This window comes from Ursus americanus, chromosome 19 (genome assembly GCF_024610735.1).
Source record: "Ursus americanus isolate L20-20 chromosome 19, mUrsAme1.1.p, whole genome shotgun sequence".
Lineage (NCBI taxonomy): Eukaryota > Metazoa > Chordata > Mammalia > Carnivora > Ursidae > Ursus > Ursus americanus.
In genome coordinates, this window is record NC_142145.1 from 39,257,995 (window position 1) to 39,283,677 (window position 25,683).

At 36.3% G+C, this 25,683-nt stretch overlaps 2 protein-coding genes across 3 annotated transcripts in view; one reads left to right on the forward strand and one right to left on the reverse strand.

Moving 5' to 3' along the window:
• The window catches only part of DSC1 (desmocollin 1), a 325,511-nt gene that overhangs the window by 30,388 nt on the left and 269,440 nt on the right, over positions 1-25,683 (forward strand). The gene's annotated exons all lie outside the window — the stretch shown is intronic.
• The window catches only part of DSG3 (desmoglein 3), a 48,349-nt gene that overhangs the window by 13,815 nt on the left and 8,851 nt on the right, over positions 1-25,683 (reverse strand). The window contains exons 2-8 of the mRNA XM_045781860.2: positions 5,469-5,504; positions 4,825-4,953; positions 3,782-3,937; positions 3,173-3,317; positions 2,336-2,502; positions 1,368-1,496; positions 912-1,097 (exon numbers count right to left, since the gene is read on the reverse strand). Of these exons, the coding sequence (XP_045637816.2) occupies positions 912-1,097; positions 1,368-1,496; positions 2,336-2,502; positions 3,173-3,317; positions 3,782-3,937; positions 4,825-4,953; positions 5,469-5,504 (948 nt within the window). The remainder of the gene's footprint in view (positions 1-911; positions 1,098-1,367; positions 1,497-2,335; positions 2,503-3,172; positions 3,318-3,781; positions 3,938-4,824; positions 4,954-5,468; positions 5,505-25,683) is intronic.

The window sequence follows — 25,683 nt, forward strand, 5'->3', positions numbered from 1 at the left end:
GGATAAGGCCCAGGTTGCTAGTTTGGAAGATGAGATGACACCAAGACAGGAGAGAGGGAAGACCTCATTTTCAGGGATTGCTGGGAGTTTATAACACACCTTTGCAAGTGATAGTTATAGCCTTCTCTCTGAAAAGCAGAGTAATAGGAACTGCTCAGCTTCCAGCAATTGGGGATTCCAGCAGTTCCTTGTTAAGGAGATATTATGGGTCTGTCACTCTACTGGACTCAAGGAAATAAAGAAAGAAGGTCCCGTATAGTCCAGTGTCCTGTGCCAAGGAATATCTTCAAATAGTGGTTATTTTTTCTAGTCTATACAGTGCTCAGGCAGAAATATCCTTATGTTATTCCAGATTGGATTCTGTATGTGGGGGGGGGGTGAGTGTCTGTTATAGCCAAGCATGTTAAATGGAAGGTTTCCTCAGTTACTATTTTTTATATTGCAGATTTAATTATACATTCCCATTTTCAAATAGTTGAATTTCCCCCCTCTTATGACTGTAACTAATCCACTTAAAGCAAGTTGACAAATTCGCAAGTCACAATATCATTTATTTTTATCTTTTCCTAACTTTGGTTGTAGAGAGTAAATGAGATTAAGTCAAGAAATGTGTTTTACATTCCTGTGCTTAAAACAAGCACACCTATAAATATATGTCTATTAGTGTATTTGTGTTTAATCTAGAAAGTATGGTACCTTGGAAGGAAATAAATCAACATGTTTAAAAAAAGCTGTCCTTAGGTAGTGGGGCTATGTGTGTGTCTTTAAAAAATTCTGTCTACTTTAATGTGTTTTCTAAGTTTTCTGTAAAGAAGTGGTATTATTATTAATAAGTGAATAATGTTCATTTGTAGAAATGATAGTTTGGACTAATATGGAATATTTTTACCACAGGAGGGAAATAGCCTTACCTTAACTACCTTCAGGATGCCTTCATTAGTCCTGGGGTCAGTTTGTATTTCGAACCAATTCCCTTCATTTCCGGAGGTAAAGAAATACACTGCAAGCCAATTATCTGTGAATTCTTCGTCCCAATCTATAACTTGAAATCTAAGCAACTCAGAATTTAAAGTATTTTCCTCAATACGTGCTGAATACTAAAAAGGAGAGAAGCAAAATTTAAGAGTTATTGTCAGATTTTATCTAAAGATATTATATTTTATTCTGAATAGCATTAATCATTAATTCTCAAATTATGTGATGCCTCTTGCTGGTTACTAAATTCTTATATTTTACGAAAGCATATTTTTTAAGAAAAGTGAGGAGAACTTAAATAGAAGCCAGCAAGCAGGCGAATGCTGAATTAGAATGGCAAAATATAAACTAAAAATATGTATAAATTGCTCTTCAAGGAGGGCAAGGTGTACCTGAGATTCTCTGAACATTGGGAAATTATCATTAACATCTTTCACTTTGATACTGCATTCACATTGAGTTGATAGTCCTTCTCCATCTTTGTCGGCACCACTCACAATCAGACGATAGCTGCTAACTTGCTAAATTTGGAGCAAAACAAAAAAAAAAATACTTAATCTCCAGTGCCAAGAATACGAATAATAACTACTGCTTTCTATGGGTAAAGAGATGAAAATATTCTTCTCTAGAAGGATCACAATGAGTTGTTCATTGTCCAGCATAGAGGAAGCATGTGGGGCTCTGGATAGTTGGACAAGTTTTTATAGGGCTAGAACAGGTTTCTCTTTTGTGAGGAAAAAAGGGCAGTGAGAATGATGGGATGCTTATTTGAGGGAAGTTCACTTATAGAGCTTTCCTATTGGTCTATTTGGAGAATCATTTGCATAGAAGTAATACAAAGTCTGGCAGGGTATTTTATGGTGACAAAGATGGTGGTCAGTGGTTATGGTGGTAGGACGATGGGAAAGAGAGGAAGAGGATTCTTTAGTATTCTGGAAGCAGGGGTAACATTAAAACTAGTCGGTAGAAAAAGTGGTAACATCAGAGAAGGCTTTATTCCAGAAAGCAGTTTCTTCCGTTGTCTGAGAAATGTCTTTTTCCTCAACCATATAAGGAATTAGTCACAGTCCAGTCTTTGTCCATGTATGCCTCCATGCTTTCTTTTACTTTCCCCTTGACCTCCCACTGATATGCTGATCCTTGTTTGTTTAGATTATAGTTTATTATACAGTTCTTAGATACACATCTCACCCCACCAGAATCATATTGAAATGCAAACAATTTCCCTAAGTTGGCGCAGTTGAGTGTGGAGAACCCTTTTCCTTTCTCCTTTCATTCTCACGTAAAATGGGGCCACCTCTCTTGGCTTTCTTACAATCAGATCCTTTATTATTAAATGTTCCCAAGTGCCTTGCTTTACCTCTCGATCAAGAGAACTGGTTAAAGTACGGACTTCCCCAGTGTGTCTGCTTAGGAGAAACATGGGTGTGCCCGCAGGTTCCTGAGACACAATTTTGAAGGCAATTTTAGAGTTCATGTGGTTTGGTTCATCTGCGTCTGTGGCATTTAATATCATCACCAGTGAGTCTAGAAATACAGAAGAAGTTCATTAAAGAATATGTAAGCATTGATGTTCTTTTCACGGTAAATATTCAACACAATTTCAAATTGACCTTTGTTTCTTAAAATCTTAAATCTATCTGTAAGCTCAAAAACGAATGACATATCATTTGCAATATTTCTTACTGTCTCTCTTAATCAGGTCAAACTGTGCTGCCTTCTGCAAAAATCTTTCTGTTGTCCTTAAGCCTTCGCTGTGTTGGAGTTGAGACTATTTTCTGTCTATTTCTTCCCTTGATATATGGCATTGTCATTTTCCCCTTTCCCCAGATTATCCAAGTAATTGAGTGTGTCTCTGTCCTTTATAATCTAAAAAAGTCTAGCTGATGCATCCAGGCTACCTAAGGCCACCCCTTTAACTTTATGACTACCAGGTACTCGTGTGACTTATAGAGAGAGAAAGTAAGATACTCTTGACTTGCTAACAGGACCACAACCTAGAAATACACGGCAGTGCATAATTAGCTCAAGTGCAAATATCAGAAAGGAAGACCCAGGTTATTTGGATGAATTTTTCTGCAAAACTGCTGACAAAACTATGAGAATAAATTAGCTTATAAAAATGATATACTATAGTTATACCTGTATTTTAAAATTTAAAAAAAATGAGAAGTGGTAGATACTGTAAAAGACTTACTTGAAGCACTGTTTTCTTCAATTTCACCCATGAATATACTTTGTGAAAATACTGGAGGATTGTCATTGACATCTAAAATTTTAACTGTTAATATAAGTGGTTTCTCTACATCTTGTCCTAGGGCATTTAGAGCATGACATGTGATCTAGAGAAAGGAGGGAAATGTTACTTATTACTCTACAAACTCAGTTTGCATACTACTAAAACTTGTAGAAATAAGGCCTCTACTAGCATATACAGACTTTTTATGCACAGAAGAAAAATGTTTCCCCAAAAAGTAGGCAAAGGAAGAAAAGGTGCCCACACTGGGCAGGCCAATTAGGCAAGCTGCCCCTTCTTCCAGGCTGGTACTGTCTTATGTACAAAGAGGGTGATGCTCTTTGCAGGATGCAGGATGCATTTCAATGCCTACTCATGCACCCTCCTGGTATATTCCTTCAGGGGCACAACCGTAAGTGAAGGCTCTTTATAAGAGTCATGAACATTGTTATGTTGGTGGATTGATTCATGTACTGATCTCTCTTCTAAATTAACCAGTAGAAGAGTATCACATTATAAAGCCACCAGACACAAACGTAAGGGTGCCCAATATTGAGGACACAAACTTACCAAGAAGCTTGGAGTTTCCTCACGATCAACTATGGCTGTTATGTTAATGTCTCCAGTGTTTTTGTCAACAACAAAGATTCCAAAAGGGGGTTGATCAATTCCCATTCCAGAAATTCGGTAGGTAATTTTCTGGGTTGCTTGGAAATCTGATGTAATCTGCAGCCCCAAATACCCAAAATGTGAGTGTGATCATCAGTCAGACCTTTTCCATCCCCTTTCTCCACCTTCATAGTCTTAAGTCTTCTGTTTATTTTATTCACCCTTTCTGACCCTGTGATCGTTACTTTTTGCCTTAATGAATACTGGGAATGTGAGATATTTCAAACTTTTGCTTCTATTGACCAGCATGGACCAATACTCATTAATCATTTTGGCTCTAGAATGTTTGCTCAGATTGTGGCCGCCATGGTGATGTTAAAAGGTTGAGAGAAAGTCATGGATATTTAATATTGACAAGACTACTTCTGAATGCTCCTTTCCTTAACAGAGAACATTTTTTTTTTTTAAAAGACATTTATTTTAAATAGGGGGAGCTGGAGAGAAAAGAGGGAAGGGGATTATACAGTGTTTAAAATATTTATTAAAATAAATTGCTTATTATTATTTATTTTTATAATTTTAATTTTCAAGCTTTTTAATATGGAAAATTTCAAATATATATAAAGGTTAGAGTAGTATAATGAACCTGATATATCTCACTACCCAGTTTTAATCATTATAAATACATGGACCCCCAACCACTTATCTTACTGTTTTATCCATATATTTTTTTCTATTTGTTTGCTAGATCTAGATCTAAATAAGGCATATTCATTGAAGTTGGTTCACCAGCCTCTTAATTATTCTTTATTACTCTAGAAGCCATAGTTCCTTCATCTCACTCTATATTATTATTATTGTATTTTTTTGGTTGAAGATACCAGGTTATTTGTTCTGTGGACTCCCCAGTCTGTGTTTTGATAAATGGAGTTGCCATATCATTTTAATTTACATCTATTACATTTATTCTAAAACCTCACATTGCCCCTGCTGATATGACTTACTTTGGCGATTGGATTTTTTTTCGAGTTGTCTTCTCTTTCTCTGCAGGGTTTCGCAAATTTCACCCATTCACGTTTGTATCTCCTTTTGCCTTGGACTGCAATATCATCTTCTCCGTGTTGACCCTTTGTCTTATGTGAAAAGGCATCCCATTTTATTATGTACATTGTTGGAAATTTTTGCTTTGAGTATTGCTAATCAACACCTAGGTTGAGGAGCCCCCTGTGTTTCATGGTATCTAGGACTGTTCAATGTCTATGTTGCTTGACCTCACACTTTGTCAAGCAAAGAAGGAACATTAAATATCTAAAACAATTACAGAACCATATGATTTTTAATATTGGCATTGAATCATATTTTCTATTTCTTTTGTATATTCCACAATATCTCACTGCTCTGGGCACTTAGGACCTGTTTAATAAAAAGCTGTTGATTTGTTTAAAATAAGAAGAAAGAAAGTATGAGATAAAGTACAAGAATGACATCTATACATTCTTGGTATTTAAAATTGGGTTAGTTTTAATTTTATTTTCACAATTATTTAATAGTTTTAAACATTAAAGAAACATTTATTTTTCCCCAATACAATTTTAATTTTTTGAACTAAACTATTATTTTAGTTACAAAAATCTTTTTCATACTTTACCTCTATTCGCAGTTCTCCATGAACCAATATGAGCACCTGTGGACATTTAAATAAAGTCAAGTTAAATGTGAATTCTTCAAATAAGTAATTGCATAAGATAATCCTGTTCATATTGTAGCTTGTTTCTATTTCAAAAGAAGTGGATTTGAAGAAGCAGTATTCAAAGTGTAAAACCCAGGCGCACCTGGGAGGCTCGGATGGTTAAGCGTCTGCCTTCGGCTCAGGTCATGATCTCCAGGTCCTGGGATGGAGTGCCACGTCGGGCTCCCCATTCAGTGGGGAGTCTGCTTCTCCCTCTCCCTCTGCCTCTCCCCCTACTTGTGCTCTCTCTGTCTTTCTCTCTCATGAATAAATAAAATCTTTATAAAAAAAGGGTAAAATCCTCTCAGGAAAAAGAAAATACTCTCAATATAAACAAGTTCTTCTGGTTTTTAAATCTGACTGAATTATGTGAAACTGTGCCTAACAACCAGTTGCAACAACCAGACATATTTTACCTAGCTGTTCTATGAAGATGTTCTAAGAACTATCGGAGATACTGCTTTGGGAAACAGTGGTGAGCATCATTGTGGAACGCTATTAGTTAGCTGCACTGTCTTAGTTGTATGACAGTGGAGAAGATGGAATAGAACTAGTCAGGTTTAGAGAGTGGAACATAAAAGTTGGGGATATGCTATTCCAGTCACAAGTACTGTTTATGTGGGACATGGACCTGTTAATCCCTGCCCTGTTATTTCAACTTAAATGTTGAGCCTAATTTTCACACTTAAATGAGGATAAAATGAAGTCAGGCAATCTAGAGTCTTTACTTTCTCAAGAACATATGGACCTTCATTTGTGTCACTTTCCATCTTATTTTCTACCTGAAATGCATTTTTTTTTTTAAATTTGAGTATAGTCGACATACAATGTTATATTAGTTTCAGGTGTAGAACTGAGTGATTTGACAGGTTTATACATTATGCTGTGTTCACAAGTGTAGCTACCATGTGTCTTGTTACATTGCTATTACAATATTATTGACTATTCCTTACACCGTGCCTTCTATTCCTGTGACTTATTCATTCCATACCTGGAAGCCTATATCTCCCACTCCCCTTCACTCATTTTGCTCAACTCCCCACCATTCTCCCCTCTGGCAACAATCAGTTTGTTCTCTGTATTGGTAGGTCTGATTCTACTTTTTGTTTGTTCTTTTCTTTTTTCTTTTCTTTTCTTTTCTTTTCTTTTCTTTTCTTTTCTTTTCTTTTCTTTCTTCTTCTTCTTCTTCTTCTTCTTCTTCTTCTTCTTCTTCTTCTTCTTCTTCTTCTTCTTCTTCTTCTTCTCCTCCTTCTTCTTCTCCTTCTCCTTCTCCTTCTCCTTCTCCTTCTTCTTCGATTCCTCTTATAAGTGGAATCATACAGTATTGGGCTTTCTCAGACTGACTTATTTCACTTAGCATAATACCCTCTAGGTCCATCCATGTTGTCTCAGATAGCATGATCTCATCCTTTTTATGGCTGCATAATATTCCATTACAGCTTTCTTATCCATTCATCTATTGGTGGACACTTAGGATGCTTCCATATCTTGGCTATTATAAATGATGCTGAAATAAGCACAGGGATGCATATATCTTTGTGATTTAGTGTTTTTGTTTTCTTTGGTTAAATATCCAGTAGTGGAATATTGGATCATGTGGTAATTATATTTTTAATTTTTTGAGGAACCTCCATACTGTTTTCCACACAGGCTCTACCAATTTCAATTCCCACCAACAGTGTATAAGGGTTTTTTTCTCCTACATCCTTGCCAACACTTTTTATTCCTTGTCATTTTGATTTTAGCCATTCTAACTGGTAAGGTGATATCTCCCCTTTACCAACTTAAATATTACTCATCTTTTAAGATCAGTTCAAGTTCCAACAATTGCCACGAAACTGTCCTTACTAATGTCTTCTCTTCTGAGTTTTTTCAACACATATTTGTACCATGCAGTTTAACCCATAAGCATTTGCCATGATTTACTATTTCTTATTGTTTTATGTGCTTTATGATGTTAAGCCAAGAGAATTGTAAACTTTCCAGATCTGTGTTTCTGTTATTTTTTTCTTAAAATTGTTATAACCTTTTCCTCAGAAGATATTTAACAAATGTTTGCTGACCCACTGATTATCTGATGTCTGATGTGAAAAGAATCTGGGAGGGAAAAGATTGTGAAAAATAAATCAGAAGAAAAAGAATTAGAGTAATACCATTAAAGTTTATTATGGTTTTCGTGTCAGTTGCCATTTATAGATCTCTATATTTATTATCTCACTTAATACTTATAGTAGCCATCTGATGGAGATACTATTATTATAGCCTTTTTATGGATAAAGAAATGGAGCCAGGAGACAATGAGTACTTTGCTTCCACCAACAGCCCTAGTTGAGCCAGGATTTGAACCTCTGCAGCCTGACTCCAAAGTGTGTATGTCAATCATTAGACTAGATTTTAGCCAAAGTTGGAATAAATAAATAGAAAAAACTAGTGGTAGAAAGAAAGTCATATGATAGTCAGTTTAGATTTCTTCCTGGCAACAGTGGAGGTTACTGCTGAAACAATGTAGATTTGTTACATTGATTACTTTGGAAGGCTATAACAAAGAGGCAGGTCGTACTCTGAACCAAAGAAGAAACTATAACATAGGATGCCAGGACGCTTGCATTCTAAAAATTTCACTGAAATCCTTATTCCAAAAGGTCTGCAAATTGTCATGAAAAGGGACCATTGTATATGGTTATAATATGTCTCATAGTGATTTTACAGCTTTGCTTCTCTTTATTAAACATTATCATGAGTTACTTAGGAGAGAAGACCCAAGCACTGTCGTAATTGCACTAATTTCTCAGTTCATAAGGACAACTCAGCTACATGTGAGAGGAGGGTTGGGCCAGGCACCCTTCCCTTTACAGGAAAACTGGAAAGAGTCATCCAGAAAATATGAATCATGTTTGCACTAGCACCTCAGAGAAGGATTCTTTTTTTTTTTTTTTTAATTTTACTTATTCATTTGACAGAGATAGAGACAGCCAGCGAGAGAGGAAACACAAGCAGGGGGAGTGGGAGAGGAAGAAGCAGGCTCCCAGTGGAGGAGCCGCCATGGGGCTCGATCCCAGAACTCCAGGATCACGCCCTGAGCTGAAGGCAGACGCTCAATGACTGAGCCACCCAGGCGCCCCAGAGAAGGATTCTTCTAATAGACATCAAGGCATAATTTCTGTTTTCCTGGGAAGCAAAGAAAGGACAAACTCATTGCAGACAGTTGCTTATTTGTTCAGTCTTTTCACTGAATCAGAGCCCTTAGAAGTTATTCAATCAGATACTGACTCTTTTTCATCCTCTCTTTTAAAGTCAGACCACCAAGAATGTTCTCTAGTTTTAGGGAATATCATGAATGTGATGGTTATTTGTGCTTTTAGGAATGTGAGATAGTTAATAAGAAACACTACTGAATATTATAATGTTTTTTGAATATTTAGAAATATAATCATAGCCTTATATTATTTAGAATGGTGTTTTTAAAAAAAACTTTATTATTTTAGATAATTAATCCCTATATTAGTTACTTAGTTACTTTAGTTATTTTAATATAATTATTTTTAATTTAATACATTTTTCAAAAGTTTCCTGATAATATAGATCAACTAAGTTGTCTTTTCTGATAACCCTGATTGGAAATACCAATGTAGAGAAAACACTCCTTATCTTGAGAATTTCTATACTTTTTTTCCTTCCTCTGGTTTCCTGGTTATGTCGATAATTTTAGTTATATGACTTTTAAAGCATTCATATGGCCTAAATACTCTGGCATATGTAAGAATTGAGAAATATTTTATTAAAAGCAAATCAGATTATTAAATTAATAAAATAGCATATGGAATAAAGTAATTTGATATCCATATGCCCTAATTGCTAATTAAATGTATATAATTATATCATTAAGGTTTCTATTGAATATAATAGGTATACACTAAATATATTTTGAGGTTATGGGTGACCAGTTTTTAAAAAGTCATTTTAATAACAACTGCTATTTACTGAGTTTGGCCAAGAATTTTTTGAGTTACCTCAAACTTTCGTGTGGGGAGGGATAGACTGTTAAACTGTGCATTAGATCCAGGGAGGTAGTCCTAGTTGGCCTAGGGTAGCTCTCTCTCATCTCTAGAACGGGGTAGGAGTAGATATATTCACTCCCCTCTGGGAAATTTGCAAAATGAATTAGGTGATTCAAATAAATCATTTTAAGTTTTAAACATGATTTTTTATTTATTAATTATTTTGGGGAAGCATAATATATATAAGCTGGTGATAGTATTTTTATAATTGGTTAGATACAATGATTATTAATGAATTCAATCATAGAGGTCATTCAATACATGTTTGAAGAATAAAGTTCATATGTACAATTCAGAAAATATGAGTGATTTGCCTTTTATGATATCTCACAGCATATATGTATGTGGATGTAGTCTCTCTCTATAGATACATATATATATATGTATATATATACCTTTTAAACTTAAAATTTAAAACCCCCAAAACATTCTAATAAGCTTTGTATTTATCAGGACAAATCCCTTAATTGAACAAAATGATATATGTTTAATTATTTAGAAATTACTACTTAATTTTGAGCAATTTGATTTTCAATAACTGATTTAAGAGTAAACTCAATTAATTTAGAAAGTTAAGCCTAATATCATGACAGAGATGCTAAGAAAAACAACTACTAGATATTCTCAACAAATTGGACATTCTCAAATGCTTATTTTAAATGCTGTGTAGGATACAGTCAAGTGTAATAATATGAAATTGGACACCAGGTCTTGAATCCCTGAATTTAAATCCCAGTCTCACCATTTACTGGTTGTATAACTTGGGAACATTACTTAATCTTTCAATTTCCTCATCTGTAACATAAGGATAATAATTCTATTTATAGGTTTGTCGTGAGGATTAAATGAATTAAGAGGTGTCAAGTACATAGATGAGTACTAGTCCACAGTAAGGGCTTAATATAAGTGTTAATCACGTCTGTCACCAAACCTTAATTAATGTATGTGCTGCTGAAGCGAGCACTGTCCCCAAGCTTTAAAAAAAGTATAAAAGAGTCACTTTACTATGAAGTGACCTTTTATTATTATTATTCACATCAAGGCACATAAGAACTTTTTCTTGAGCATCAGGAAGAGTCAAGAACCAGTGCTCTACTGTACAGTTGTGTGGGTTCCCCCTTGCACAACTTCAGGGGGTACTGTTCACATTGTAGTTTATGTGAATGTGTCTCCTGGAGTTGTGCAGTGTTTAGCCTACCCAACTGTGCAGTGGCCATGTAAGAAAAATGTGCATATTAGATGGATTCAATTATTCATAGTCTAATTATGGGTAGTAACCAGTTGCCCATATAATTTTCTTGTGATGAACTTCCCAAAACAAGCCCTTACCTTAGGCTGTCAGATTGACTCTTAACTGGAAAGGAAGAGCCAAAGGCTAAGAGGTTTATGAGAAACCATATGGGGCACTAAGTGTTCTGGCTCCAAATGAAAACCAGTTTCAGGTATTAAGCAAGTGGGAGTGGTAATTGGTAGGTGTAATTGCTTCTTTCCTGACCTTTGCTCAAGTCAGGCAGGACTGGCCAGAATTCCTTGGCAAGTTTATTCTGAATTTAGAATCTTAACTTTTGGAGAGGTTCAGGAGCAAATTTATTGTCATATATTTATTAGCACTGGAAACTGGATTGTTTCATCAATCAAGAGAAGGAAAGGTACCTCAAAGATTTTCTTTCTGTTAAAAATGTAGGCCATTTACATTTTTCATAGAACTAGGACAAAGTATCCTGGAATTTCTGTGGAACCAGAAAAGACCCCAAATAGCCAAAGCAATCTTGAGAAGGCACAAAGCTGGAGGTATCACACTCCCTGTTTTCAAACTGTACTGCCGAACTATAGTAAACAGTATGGTATGGCCATAAAAACAGACACATAGATCAATCGAATAGAATAGAGCCCAGAAACAAATCCACACATATATGGTCAATTAATCCATAATGAAGGAGGCAAGAACATACAATATGGAAAAGACAGTCTCTTTCATAAATAGTGTGGGGAATATTGGACAGCTATATGCAAAAGAATGAAACTGGACCACCAACTTACACCAAATACAAAAATAAATTCAACTGGATTAAAGACTTGAAGATGAGAACTGAAAACGTAAAACTCCTAGAAGAAAACATAGGCAGTGAGGTCTTTAACATTGGTTTTAGCAATATTTTTTTGGAGCAGTCTCCTCAGGCCACGGCAACAAAAACTAAAATAAGTGGGACTATATCAAACTAAAAGCTTTTGCACAGCAAAGGAAACCACCATTGAAACAAAAAAAAAAAATTAGCCTACTGGATGCAGGAAGACTTTTGCAAGTCATGTAGCTGATAAGAGGTTAATATCAAAAATATATAAAGAATTCACGCAACTTAGTATAAGAAAAAACCCAATTAAAAAGCATGCAGAAGATTTGAATACACATTTTCCAAGAAGACATCCAGATAGCCAACAGGCATGAAAAGATGCTCAACATCACTAATCATCAGGGAAATGCATGAGATACCATCTCACACCTCACACTCATCAGATTGGCTATAATCAAAAAGACAAAAAGTGACAAGACTTGGCAAGGATGTGGGGAAAAGCAAACCCTCATGTTGGTGGGAATATAAATTGGTACAATTACTATGGAAAACAGTGTGGACATTTCTCAAAAAATTAAAAATAGAACTATTGTACGATCCAGCATTTCCATTTCTGTATATTTCTCCAAGGAAAATGAAAACATCAGTTCAAAGAGATAAATTCACCCCTACATTCATTGCAGCATTATTTACAATAGCCAAGATATAGAATCAACCCAAGTGTCCATCAATAGATGAATGGATAAAGAAGATGTATACATATATAACGTATATATTATACACACATACAATGGAATATTACTCAGCCATAAAAAAGAATGAAATCTTGCTATTTGTGACAACACAGATGGACCTAGAAGGCATTAGGCTAAGTGAAATAAGTCCGACAAAGACAAATACCATGCGATTTCACTTATATGTGGATTCTAAAAAGCGAAACAAATGAACAGACAAAATGAAACAGAGACTTATAGATACAGAAAACAAGCTGTTGAATACCAGAGAGAGGAGGGGTTGGGGGACAGGTGAAATAGATGAAGGATATTCAGAGGTAAAGACTTCCAGTTGTAAAATGAGTAAGTCATGGGAATGTAATGTAAAGCATAAGGAATATAGTCAATGATGTTGTAACAACTTCATATAGTACAGAGACTCATCGTGGGGATCATTTTGTAATGCATAAAAATATTGAATCACTATGAGGTACACCTGAAGCTAATAGGATATTGTATGTCAATTACATTTCAATAGAAAAAAATTGGGCCATTTACTTACAATTCCTTTTCTAAAATTTTACTTTTTGTATGTTCTATAGAAGAAGGTGGTTGAAGATAGTACGGCTAAGTTTAGAACACATTCTAACGCAGAACTTGATATTTAAACTACTCTTTTTCCAGCACCATCACTATTAATTTCTTTAAAACTTTGTGCCTTAAAAATCTTTGGATTTCCAACATTGCTATTAGCTTTGTAGTGTGTAAATTTTTACATAATACAGTAGCATGAAATTAAATAGCTTATTGTTCAGATGCTAATGGAATTGTTAAATGACAAACTGTGTTGTAGATTTTGTGGACCATAAAACACTAAACAATGGTCTCCTTTGAGGATAGACATTATTTTTAAAAGGTTAAATCTCTGAAGATAAGTATTTTCCAATCACAAATTTTTTTTCTCCTAAATGTTTATTTTGTATTGTGTGAAATGGATCAAACATGCACAGGAAACTGGTAACTATTATATTTTTGACTATAGGCAGGTGTTCCCCATGCCTTCACTTCTCAAATAATTAGAAGACTGGACAGTTGAAATCTTGAGTAAAGCTCCAGGTTTGAAAACGTTGTTTTTCTCACACCCACTATTATACGAATGTAAGATATAGTTTGATATGTTCTTCATTCAAGAAAAATGGAAGTCCTTTCTTGACTTATTAAAACTAGCGTTGTGGTTATTTGAAATAGTAAGGCAGAATTTTAAGAAGTTATCAAGTATCACCTGTATTACTAATATAAACACTGCAAATGGTAGGAGTCTTACAAAGCACTTCATATTTTCCAGAGCACTTGTTTGCCCATTTTGCTGCTTTTTTTAGTAAGTGATTTATTTATTTATTTGAGAGAGAGACAGAGAGAATGGGAGCATGGGGAGGGGCAGAGGGAGAGGGAGAGAAGCAGACTTCTGCTGAATGGGGAGCCTGATGCAGAGCTCCATCTCATGAACCTGAGATCATGACCTGAGCCAAAACCAAGAGTCAGATGCTTAACCGACTGAGCCACACAGGTGCCCCAACATACATGTTGCTGCTTTATTCTTACTGTGGCAGAGGCTGTGATTATTGTTATATGGCAGTTGAAGAAACAAAGCCTGGAGTGAGTCAGTCATACAGGCATAGACTGAAGCCTGTGACTTTACTATCGTATCTCACGTCTGTAAGCAACCTTCTATGGTCATAGGATGGTGGAATTCAACACCTCCAAATACGTGTTCCAACTTTCAGACCTCACCCTTCGATAACAAAAGATGTACATTCCCACTCCACAATGCCTTTAAAAACTTGTTTTTTCCCCCTTACCACACTATTTCAAAACTCGGGGTGGCTCTTCACTTCTAAAAGGATTCCATTAGCCTTCACAGAGTGTACTTTTCAATCTGACCCTCATCTACCTTTTCGACTCATGTCCAGTGCAGAATGTCATTCTAGCCAAACCAGTATGTCCGTTGCCCCTAGGTAAATGCTGTAATTGCGTTTTCCTTTGCTCATGCTGGTCTGACAACTGAGGGTATGGGATATCCCCCTTTGGCCCATCTCTACTAATCAAAAAACAGCTCAAATCTCACCTAGTCCATGGAGCCTTGTTTGCTGACCTCACTCTTGACTGATACTGCATTTCACTAACAGCATTAATAATAGATAAGCACTGTCTGATAGAAATATAAGAACCACGATGTGAGCCAAATATATAATTTTAAATGTTCTAATATTTGTATATTTATTTTTTTAAAAACAGAATTTATTTATTTGACAGAGAGAGAGAGACACTATAAATAAGCAGGGGGAGCGGCAGGCAGAGGAAGAAGCAGGCTCCCCACTGAGCAAGGAGCCTGATACGGGACTCGATCCCAGGACCCTGGGATCACGACCTGAGCCGAAGGCAGACGGTTAACTGACTGAGCCACCCAGGCACCCCTAATGTTCATATATTTAAAAAGCTTAAAAAGGTGTAATTAATTTTAACAATGTATCTTTGATCCAATATATCCAAAATACTGTAATTTTAATTGTAGTTAACATAAAAGTTGACATTTTACATTCTTTTTTTTTTATACAAAGTCTTAAAAATATGACGTGTATTTTACACTTAACAGCACATCTCAATTCAGGCCAACCACACTTTAAGTGACTATTAGCCACATGTGGCCAGTAGCTGCCATATTGGGCAGAGCAGGTCTAGACCATTCAATTTAATAATTATGTATGAAGTTATATTGTTGTTTAAATAGCTTGTGTGTGTGTGTGTGCAAAATTTTTCTAAGGGGAAGAAAATGCCTTACTTTTCATAGCTTCCTTAATGACCAGCATTATAGAGGCACTGTGGGAGGTTAGAGTTTGAGAGGCCTCATTTAATAGTTCATCTATCTATTTTTCAAACAATTGTGTGTCCACTGTAAGAGAGATATTATAGGAGGGATTAGGGATATAAAGATGAATGGAACAGCCCTTAGTATAGTGATTTTACTGTCACATTAGAACCAGAGAGGTCCTTGAGAATGGTCTGTGTCAAAGCAGGGGAAAGAGCTTCCCTATGCTTGTGGCGGTCTAATTCTGTGTTCTTATGACAACTTCTGACACCCCCTGCCACCTTTCCCATAGCTTCCCAAGTTGGTCATTGGTTTGGACATGTGGATTATCAAGCTACCTGAGGTTTAGTCTAGAAATGACCATCTGGAAAGGTGGGAACGTTATACAACTGTCTCATTTCTCTTTACAACATTCTTGGGTCAAATAAACTCATTAAATAATCAAAACAATTCATTACATGGTTATAATAAAAATAGACTCTAACAGAAGGGAAGATAACAATTTTCTGCCTGGACATTGTCCTGAGAGGGAAGGCTGGGAAACTATGCCTCACAAGGCAGCCTATTCTAATTTTAGACACCTTTAATTTTTAGAAAGTTCTTTCTAAAGATCTATCTCCCTGCAGCTTCTTGAAATACAATTATCATCTCAATTTTTTTAGATAAGGAGGTGAGGGACACTGGTGCCTAGGCCAACTCAGTTTATTATGAAGTGGGAATTAGTATTAGGAATTTTTTCAGTATTCATTTATGGTATATGTCACTATTTTGATATCCTAATGTAACTGATGAAATTGTGGGGTTTTTTTTTTTTTTTCCTTCACTAAAACAACATAGTTAAGGAACAAACTAGTCTGTAACATCCAGGCTAGTGCTTTGCTCTTCAGATCCCACTTCTCTTTTAGATAACATTATATAAATCTTTCTCAACCAATGGAAGTATTATTCTCCTGAAAAAAAAAATGGCTTCTATAATTTTGTATGTCTTTTCCCCTCAAAGTCCGGCTGGTTTTTTCACATAATGGCTAAACATAGTTTTCTTAATAACCCTTTCAACTTCTCTAGAGTCAAACATTGCTTTGATTTTGATTCAACAGTCTGACTATTTTAAAAACACGTCAGGTATCAAGACCAGGCACGTACAGTTCTTAGCCATATGCTTAAGAGATATGTAACCTTGGAAAATAAACCTGGTTCTCTTTCAATGTGTTTCAGTTTGTGTATTGGAAAGATGAATAAAAGCATTGCTTTGAAGAAAGTGAAGGTGTTGTGGAAAATAGATCTAAGATCAGTATTATTTAATTCATTAACTAAAGAAATGCTAGATGTCGACTTTCGAGTTCTTTTTCTCTCTGATTTATTTTTCTATGTAAAATACAACATTAAAAAACCACCAAAAGGAGGAAATTGGTAGTCTTTACGATTTTATTCTAAAATGTTTATTTCCACTTCACTCCTTTTAGAATTTATAAGAGAGATTCAGCAACCAAATATAGTATTATCAAACAAGGAAGGAAACAGGGAAAGTTGGAATTATTTAGGAAAAAAAAAAAGGACTTACCATTAAAATGGCCAGAGCCCTTGATGTTCTGAAAAGGAGCCAAGTCATTTTCTCTGATTTCCCTGGTGGACAAGTCCAAGGAAGCTGCTGCTTCAGTCCTTCCAACTGTCTGCATATGATGTCTAAGAAAAGCCCTTTGGTAGCGTCTCCGCTTTCTGGAGTCTACAGATGGCCTGTTACGCAGCTCCTCCCCACCCTAAACCAAGGATTGGTCTCACCAGAAACGCTTGCATCACTTTTGCTCCCAGGTAAAAACTTAGACACACCTCAATTCCAAAAGCAATGAAATCCTTTGTTGGAGGCTGAAAGAAAAGTTCACAGGCTAAAGACAAGGTTTAATAGGAAGGTCCCAGATGAATAATAAATTAATCATGGTGTGGAAGTGCAAAAGCCAGTCCTGACTACACTGAAAAAGAATCTAGTTGGCTTTTCTTCAGGATTACAATTAAAACTGAAAAGCAAAACAAAACATACAAAAATCCCCCAAAACCTAACTTGTGGAAGAGCATTGGTTTTTAGTCTGAGTATATGTGAGTAGATTGAAAGTTAAGCAAAACATCAGTGTGAAGTAATAATATATTTTATTGAAAGTAATATAAATTCCAAGAAGAAAACTATCACATAAAGCAACTATTAATACAGGTTTTGGAAAAAATATGAGAAATAATTGACAAACAATCGAAAAAATAATTAGAAATAATTGAAAATAATTAGGAATAAAATTGGAGTAAACAGTTATATGGTGCCTTGGATATTTGAAATATATAAATAATGCATTGCAAAACCAGATCCCTGATAATAATCAGATGACATCTTTCCTCTTGTATTCCTTTTCATTTATAAGTTTGTTAAAAAGTAGGTTGCCTAGTGAAGGAAGTTATCTTTGTGCACTTTTAATTACTCAAAACATTTCCTCTGGAGCAGTCAACCTTCTTGCTGCTTTATATTTATGCACTTCTAAAGATGTGGACGCCAACTCAAGTTAGGGGATAGGGGAAAATCTACCAATTAGTTTGCTTATAGCACTAGAGTTAAAAACACTTAAACATTCCAAATATTTAAAGAAAGTTTTGGTAGAAGAACAATTTTATCTTTGTAACTATTTATGCGTCAGGTTTTGGAAGCTTCTTAGTTTCAGGAAAACCATTTAATCACAGAATATTTTATTTTATCTTTTATTTTTTTAATTTAAATTCAATTAGCCGACACATAGTACATCATTAGTTTTTGATGAATCACAGAGTATTTTAGACAGAAAAGATTTTGTGGTCTAAAAGTTAGGGAAAAAACACCTTCTGCACAAAATTTTGTGGTTTTAAAAAAAATTGTGGTGAAAAATGCATAAGAAAATTCACTATTTTAACCATTTTTAAGTGTAAGGCTGAGTGGTATTAGTTGTATACTCACATTGCTGTGCAATCATTACCACCATCCATCTCCAGAAAAATGTTGTTTTTGTAAATAAAATTTTATTGGAACATAGACGTGCTCATTTGTTTATGTATTATGAATGACTCCTTTTGTGGTACAATGAAGAGTTGAGCAGAGCCTTTTATGAGTTAACGTTGTAAACTTTGGGGCAGGAAAGAAGAGAAAAATTTAATGAATTCTTTCCTTTCCCGTAATTTAATTTCTTGTAATTCTTCAAAATACTGTACTAAAGACAAAAGAGAGGGGTGCCTGGGTGGCTCAGTCAGTTAGCCTTTGGCTCAGGTCATGATCTTAGGGTCCTGGGATGGAGCCCCTTCATTGGACTCCCTGCTCAGCAGGGAGTCTGCTTCTCCCTCTCCCTCTGCCTCCTCCCCCCCTCCATGCTCTGTCTCTCTCTCTCAAATAAGTAAATAAAATTGTAAAAAAAAGAATAAAGACAAAAGAGATTAAAAAGATGATAGCAGTGAATTATGATATTCCTAGGCATACCCATAAGTGGCATTGAATCTAGATCCTAGATATGGTTTATTTTGCTCTGATTTACCTTTTCTAAAATTCTAGTTCTTTGACAACTTTAATTAATTAGAGGTTTCCACTCCTTCCTTACCTGAACCCAGGTAAGGAAGTACTTTAATTTTCTATTTTAAAATACCAGTTACAGATTATTGATCAGGTGGCGTATTAAAGCTGTGGGCATCCTTGTAGGAAGTAATATACCAGACTTGGCCTGTTGCAGCCTGGCTCCATCTACTCATCCCGGTCAAGGAGGATTGTAGAAATCCATGACAAATCCCATTGTGCATTCTATGGGCAGGCAGTGCTCTGATCTTCCATGTGCTCTTGACAATGCTTTAAGCCAACACTTCCTTTTGTTTGGAGAATTTGGGACCTCAGTAAGGTAATAAAACATGTTGTTGGGGTGCGATTTGCGTGGTGTTGGGAAGGTAGTGGAGGTTACTTCTGCTGGGGAGGGCATTTGCCTAATGCCTTTGGACTAAGCAGTGTTTTCACTTGCCATTTCATTTGTTTGTGAAAAGGAAAGAAGGGAGAATTTTCCAGGGGTTTCTGTGGAGTGGTTATGTTACTTTATGAATAATGGCTTTGGAAACCCAAGCCCAACTTGGAACTGGTTCTTACTCAAAAGGCTGAAATAAAAATGAGGATCATAACAATAATAATCATAATTATTAGAAGGGGAGCTTCATTGTATGTGTATATTGTGGTTCAACTAATGCACCATGTTGAAAATATAACAGTGGGACAGTAGGACACATCACAGGTTTAAAAAGCTAAAGAAACCATTCCTCAGTTTGCTAAAAATTGAACCATGGCATAAAGAGTGAAGCAATAAGAATGGATATTTATTCAAATGGGCAGTAGCTTCTGAGGTTTCTGTGATGTTTCTAACACTCATTTTCTATAGCAGTTCTGTTATTCACCAAGTAGAGTGTTAATGAGACTTGGACTTCACTGGCAAGCCTTCACTGTTTTTTTTGTTGTTGTTGTTATTTTGACTGGAAACATGTATGTAATATATTTTATATGTCAGACATTACTACTTTCTGATATTTAATTGTTCTTGAATATCCACAAATTCATGAATTAAGGTATTAGTTCCACAAATCATGCATTGACAAAATTATACATACATCTTGAAATGGCCTGCAAAAGTTGTGATCCATCACCCTTGGTTGTTCCAGGGAATGGAAATCAGACCTCTTCCATCACAATCATACCTGAAGGCATGCAGAAATGTCAGAGAATGTAATGATTGTGCATCAGCAGAGAAGAGTCTGTACTTTAATAATTAGTGAAAATAGAGCTGTTCATCCAATTTTCTATTAGACGGTGTATAACATGGTTCACCATGTTTCTTCGGTTCCTGGAATTATTTCTTTAAAAAGATTTGTGTAATTTTTATCATATATTGATTGAAGCCAAAACTTCAGAAGGGTGATTATGGGTGACTGCACACCTAAAATATTTTTACATAAGCTGCGGACCAGGGTCCAACATCTCTTTGCTTCCATCTAATCTGATTAGGCAATTGCTTCTTTGTGGGAGTATTTTTGTCAGGTAATAAGCATGAAGGAGGAATTTTTCAAATGCACATCATGCTTGCTCCAGCATTCTTTAGGAATAGCTTTGGTTTGGTTCTTGTAGTTTGCTGGAGATCAAATCGATAGGTGGGATCTATTTGCAAAGTGTATTCGGAATCCATCTAGTTCCTATCTCCTTGGGCTTCTGCATTAGCCAGACTCCCAGCATCTCTCATGTAGCCCAGGCAATGGGACGATGACAGATCTCTTTTTCCCTTCTCTTCTCTCACCCAATCCACCTCTCACTCGGCACCCTGACTGTTACCTGTAAAAGGATCATGGCTTCCAGTGCACTTGGAACAGAAGCAACACTGCCTGGCAAAGCCTACAAGGAATGGATCAACTCTGTTTTCCTTTCCAACCACATCCCACACTCCATCCCTCTCACACATGTATTCTTTTGTTCTCCAGAAACCCTCAGCTCTTCTCCTGTCTTAGGCCTTCACTCAGTTTCTTCCTCTCCTAGCTGGCTTCTTCTCACTCATCAGGTGGTAGCTTCTAGGGCCTTCTCAGAGAGGTCTTTCCTTTCCACTCCCCACGCTTGGACACTCTTTTCCTCGTTATCTTTTTATCAGCCATTCCAATTTGCTTTGCATATCAGGCTTAGTACCATGTGTCAGCCGCTCTTTCTTAGTTGGATTGCTTATGTTGCCTCTCTCCACCATTGACTGTGAGCTCTATCAGGGATTAATCATGTCTGCTTCATTTAATAGCATATTCCCAGGACTTTGCAGGGTGAACAAATGAATATATCTTTGAAAATTTTGTGCAAGTATTATCTGCTGGAACAAAGGACACATACCGTTCAAATTCTTAATAGATAGTCATCCAAAATGCTATATCAATTTGCATTCCCAGGGATGGTGTAAGAAAATGCCAGTCCTTCCTCCCTGCCAGGCATAAAGTTTGTCACAGATAAATCTTTTCTGCTTCCTTTATGAGACTATAGTACTCTTGTGAAAATTTTTTTTTTAGCTCTGTTAAGAGATTTAAATGTTGTGGGATGCCTGGGTAGTTAGTTCAGTTGGTTAAGCGTCTGTCTTCAGCTTAGATCATGATCCCAGGGTCCTGGGATTGAGTCCAGAATCGTACTCCTTGCTCGGTGGGGAGCCTGCTTCTCCCTCTGCTGCTCTCCCTGCTTGTGCTCTCTCTCTCTCTCAAATAAATAAATAAAATATTTTAAAAAACCGATTTAAATATTGTTTATTTACATGCTAATAATTTATTAGATTCTAATAAAATAAAGATTCCGAGCATAGCAATCTAAGGTATTGGACCCAGAGCTAAGTAAGTTCTAGATCTTGGTTAGATCCTAAGAACTGGCATCCTTCCTGGATCTGACATCATCCTGGTCTTTTCAGCATTTCGGGTGATATCATGATGGGATAGGAAAAGATACGAGAAAACAAACATGCAAATAGTAATTTACTGTACTCTGTTGCTATTGTTACGATCCCTTTATTTATACATTTTAATTTTCCTTTTGGTGATAAATAGTACATTTCACATATGTCCTCAAGTATTTTAGGTATCATGGGAGCCATATCTTCTGTTTTTTTAGTAATCCAATTGTACCAGTATTATTGGTAATTCCTAAGGAGGAAAAAAATTGTGATTGTTTTCATTTAAATTTCAACCCACGACTCCACCCGTGGGAAGAAATATGTGGAAGGATCCACCAGCTTCCCAAACCACACGCCACACACAGGGTGTGACCGCCAGTGGAAACGGATACACCGCATCTATGCTCCCAGCTATGCCATAAACACCCATCTGTAGAAAGAGGGAATCTGAAAACAGCATGGAGCACTTAAAAAAAATGATCTCCAAGGATTTCAGGAAAGACTGCAGTTGACAACTCCTAGCTCTCAGATGGTAAGAAAAGGGGATGCTTCTAAAAACAAGCAGCTTGTCCTTCTTTACTTGTCAGGGGCTGCGCATTTCTCTACCAGACTCGTGTGTTACCAGCTTTTTACCTAGTGAGGCGTCATGCACCGATCGTTTTATGATTAGTAAGTTCCAGGTAAATTTGGCCAGCCTGTAAAACTTGTACCACTTACTGTACTATGCATTTTACAGTTCGTGTCTTGATGAGGAGCCATAAAACTTCTAAAAAAGATAAAGAGAACAGAAATTTCAAGTTTATTTTCTTCTGCTGCTTTTTTCGGGGAAGAATAACTTTCACAGCATGTGGATCAGTGTTGTATTCACATAGTACTTAGGGAAGCACTGAACTTTCCATTCAAACACATGAACAGGTTTTTTCTCCGTTGTGGGCATGTCTAATTGGCCTGCCTTGGAGTAAACACCATTTTTCTATTCACTAACATTAAGAAGAGGATCAGAATCCATTACCTACCTGAATTGGTCATAAATCCACGCCTTACAGAAAAATGTTTAGCCTATAGAATTTTTTTCTATTTTCTTTTTATGTTGTATCACATTAACTTTTTTGAACATCGTTTCCCTTTACTTTCCTTTAGTGAAACTTCTGAAAATTCCTATGGGTGCATTTAGACTGAACGTTTTGCACCATCTTTGCAGCGTGAGTTTATGTTCTTTGATCTGGGGCTGGCACAGCTGCAACATATTTGGCCCATTTCTGGAAGTCTGCACCTAAAGAGAGATTAAAGGGAGAGAAAACTCTGTTCTCCTTGTTAGCACAGCACGTCCATGAGTCACTTCGGGCTTCATTTTTGACAATGCCAATTTTACGGATGTTTATGCATGCTGATTAACTTGTGCAACTTGGTGATTTAACGTGAATCTCCGATCCCCCATGAAAGGTCAGGATTGACAGATTCTCGAAACACCTTTTTATTCCTTTAGACTTTGAAGTGATGCAACTTCTAGTAATTTGGGTTGGTTAGCCTGCACTTGAAGGAAGCGATCTGAGCTTATGAGATTTATCTCTGGTTACTCCAGATTTCACTGTGCTGTAGCTCCCCAATATTCAGTTGGTCTGTTGAGGTTTTCCATTTTTGCGGAGCTACATTTTGTTAATTCACATTTGGAGAGGAAAGTGTATCTTTCAGTGTTTTCTTTTTTTTTTTTTTTAATGATATTTATTATGTTAGTCACCATACAGTACATCCCCGGTTTCCAATGTAAAGTTCGATGATTCATTAGTTGCGTATAACACCCAGTGCACCGTGCAATACGTGCCCTCCTTACTACCCATCACTGGTCTATCCCATTCCCCCACCCCCGTCCCCTCTGAGGCCCTCAGTTTGTTTCTCATAGTCCATTGTCTCTCATGTTTCATTCCCCCTTCTCTTTCAGTGTTTTCAAATCTATTGCACGTATTTTCACATAGCACTTTTTAAAAAAAGAAATGTTAAGGTCAGGATGCCTGGGTGGCTCAGTTGGTTAAGTGTCTGCCTGCAGCAGGGTCCTGGGATCGAGTCCTGCATTGGGCTCCCTTCCTAGCAGGGAACCTGCTTCTCCCTCTGCCTGCTTTGCCTACCACTCCCCCTGCTTGTGCTCTCTCTCTGACAAATAAATAAAATCTTTAAAAAAATAAAGAAATTTTAAGGTGGATTTATATGGAATTAATCAGTAACTATTCTTTGCCATAATCATAAGGATCTACAAAGTGAAATTAGATAAGAATCCACTCACAGTCTCATTTAAAAACCATAAAGCATGTGGAAGTAACTTTCATAGGAATGCACAGAAGAATATTAATGAAGGACATAAAATAATGGGGTGCTTGGGTGGCTCAGTAGGTTAAGTGTCTGACTTCGGCTCAGGTCATGATCTCCAAGTCCTGGGATCGAGCCCCGCATCAGGCTCCCTGCTCAGTGGAAAGCCTGCTTCTCCCTCTGCCTGCCGCTCTGCCTACTTGTGCTCTCTCTCTCTGTTAAATAAATAAATAAATAAATAAATAAATAAATAAATAAATAAAATCTTTTAAAAAAATGAAGGGCATAAAAAAAGATCTAAGAAAATAAATAGATATTATTACATTCCTGGATGAAAAGAATTACTATTATAAAATGTCAGTTTCTCAAAGCAAAAAAATCTTAATGCAGTCCTCAGACCTGACCCTTAGTTTATGTCAGGGATAGAGACAGGGGAAATTATAAAAAATCTTAATGTCTATATGGAACAAACCGTCTTACAGAGAACACACTGTCTGATTAATGAACTTGGGAAAAAGAATTATAGGCAGTGGGTTCAGCCTACTGCCCCCTCCTGCCACGCAACTTCTCAGCCAGGGTTTTCTCTTTTGGAGCCAGCCTGTTGACAAGACACATTTTCTGTTTCTTCTAGGTCTAAGCTCACGGGGGCAGGCTCCATCCTTTGGTCTGGGTGGTGGGGATTATCTGTGACTTGGTGAGTAAGTTTAATTCTGGAATGAATATTAGGTTGCTCACCATGACTGCCCATCTCAACCACATCATCCACATCTATTTTGTTACTACTAATAAAACTGATACTTATTTGTGCGTATGTATCTCCTACACCTTATTTCTCAATTGCTTTCGATATAAAGAGGTAACAAAAGTTGGTTCTCTAATGCCCTAACAAATATGGTATTGGTCTAGGAATAGATAAATAGAATACAGAAAGTAGAATATTCTGCAGACAATAAAAATAACTAAAGATATACCAGTTGACTTAGAGATATTTGTATGGGGCACTCTTGAGTGAAAAGAGCAAGATATAGACTAGTATGTGTAATATGCATGTGTATGTGTGTGTGTGTCTATGTGTATGTCTTACTGTAAATGATTACTTGAACATAGAGAAAAGCCCGAAGCACAATACGACACAGTCAGCATGGGTTTTCATGCAAGAGTCTGCTATTGCTATGTGTTCAGGAGTGGGAGGGGCAAGTTCGGGGAGGGGCAATAATTTCCTGAGGAGGAAATGTAAAAAAAGTGCACTGAAAATGTATCTTAACATCACCTTTGTTAATTTATGTCAAACTAAATATATATGTAACATTCCATTTAAAAATATTTTGATTAATTATATGTTTAATATTTTTCCTTTCAAAGCATTAGCTATTAAGAAAGTAGGGATTTTACAATTTGATGTTTAAACCATTTAGAAAAAAGACAGACCTGGCCAAAAACAGGAGGAGTTATATGTAATTATTATTTTAGGGCTTTGTCTAGTAACAAAATTAGCATAAAATACTGAGCTATTGAATTCCTTTGAGTCATGTGTTTTGCCCTAAATAAGAACCATGTGGTTTGAAAACACATGAATCAGCTGTGTCCGTGCTGCTGAAGGTGTTGGCATAGTGACCAAGTGTGTGCATTGTTTTCTGGTATGACTGGGAGAGCAGTGCACTTGAATTGAGAAGGGGCAAAAATAAGGAAA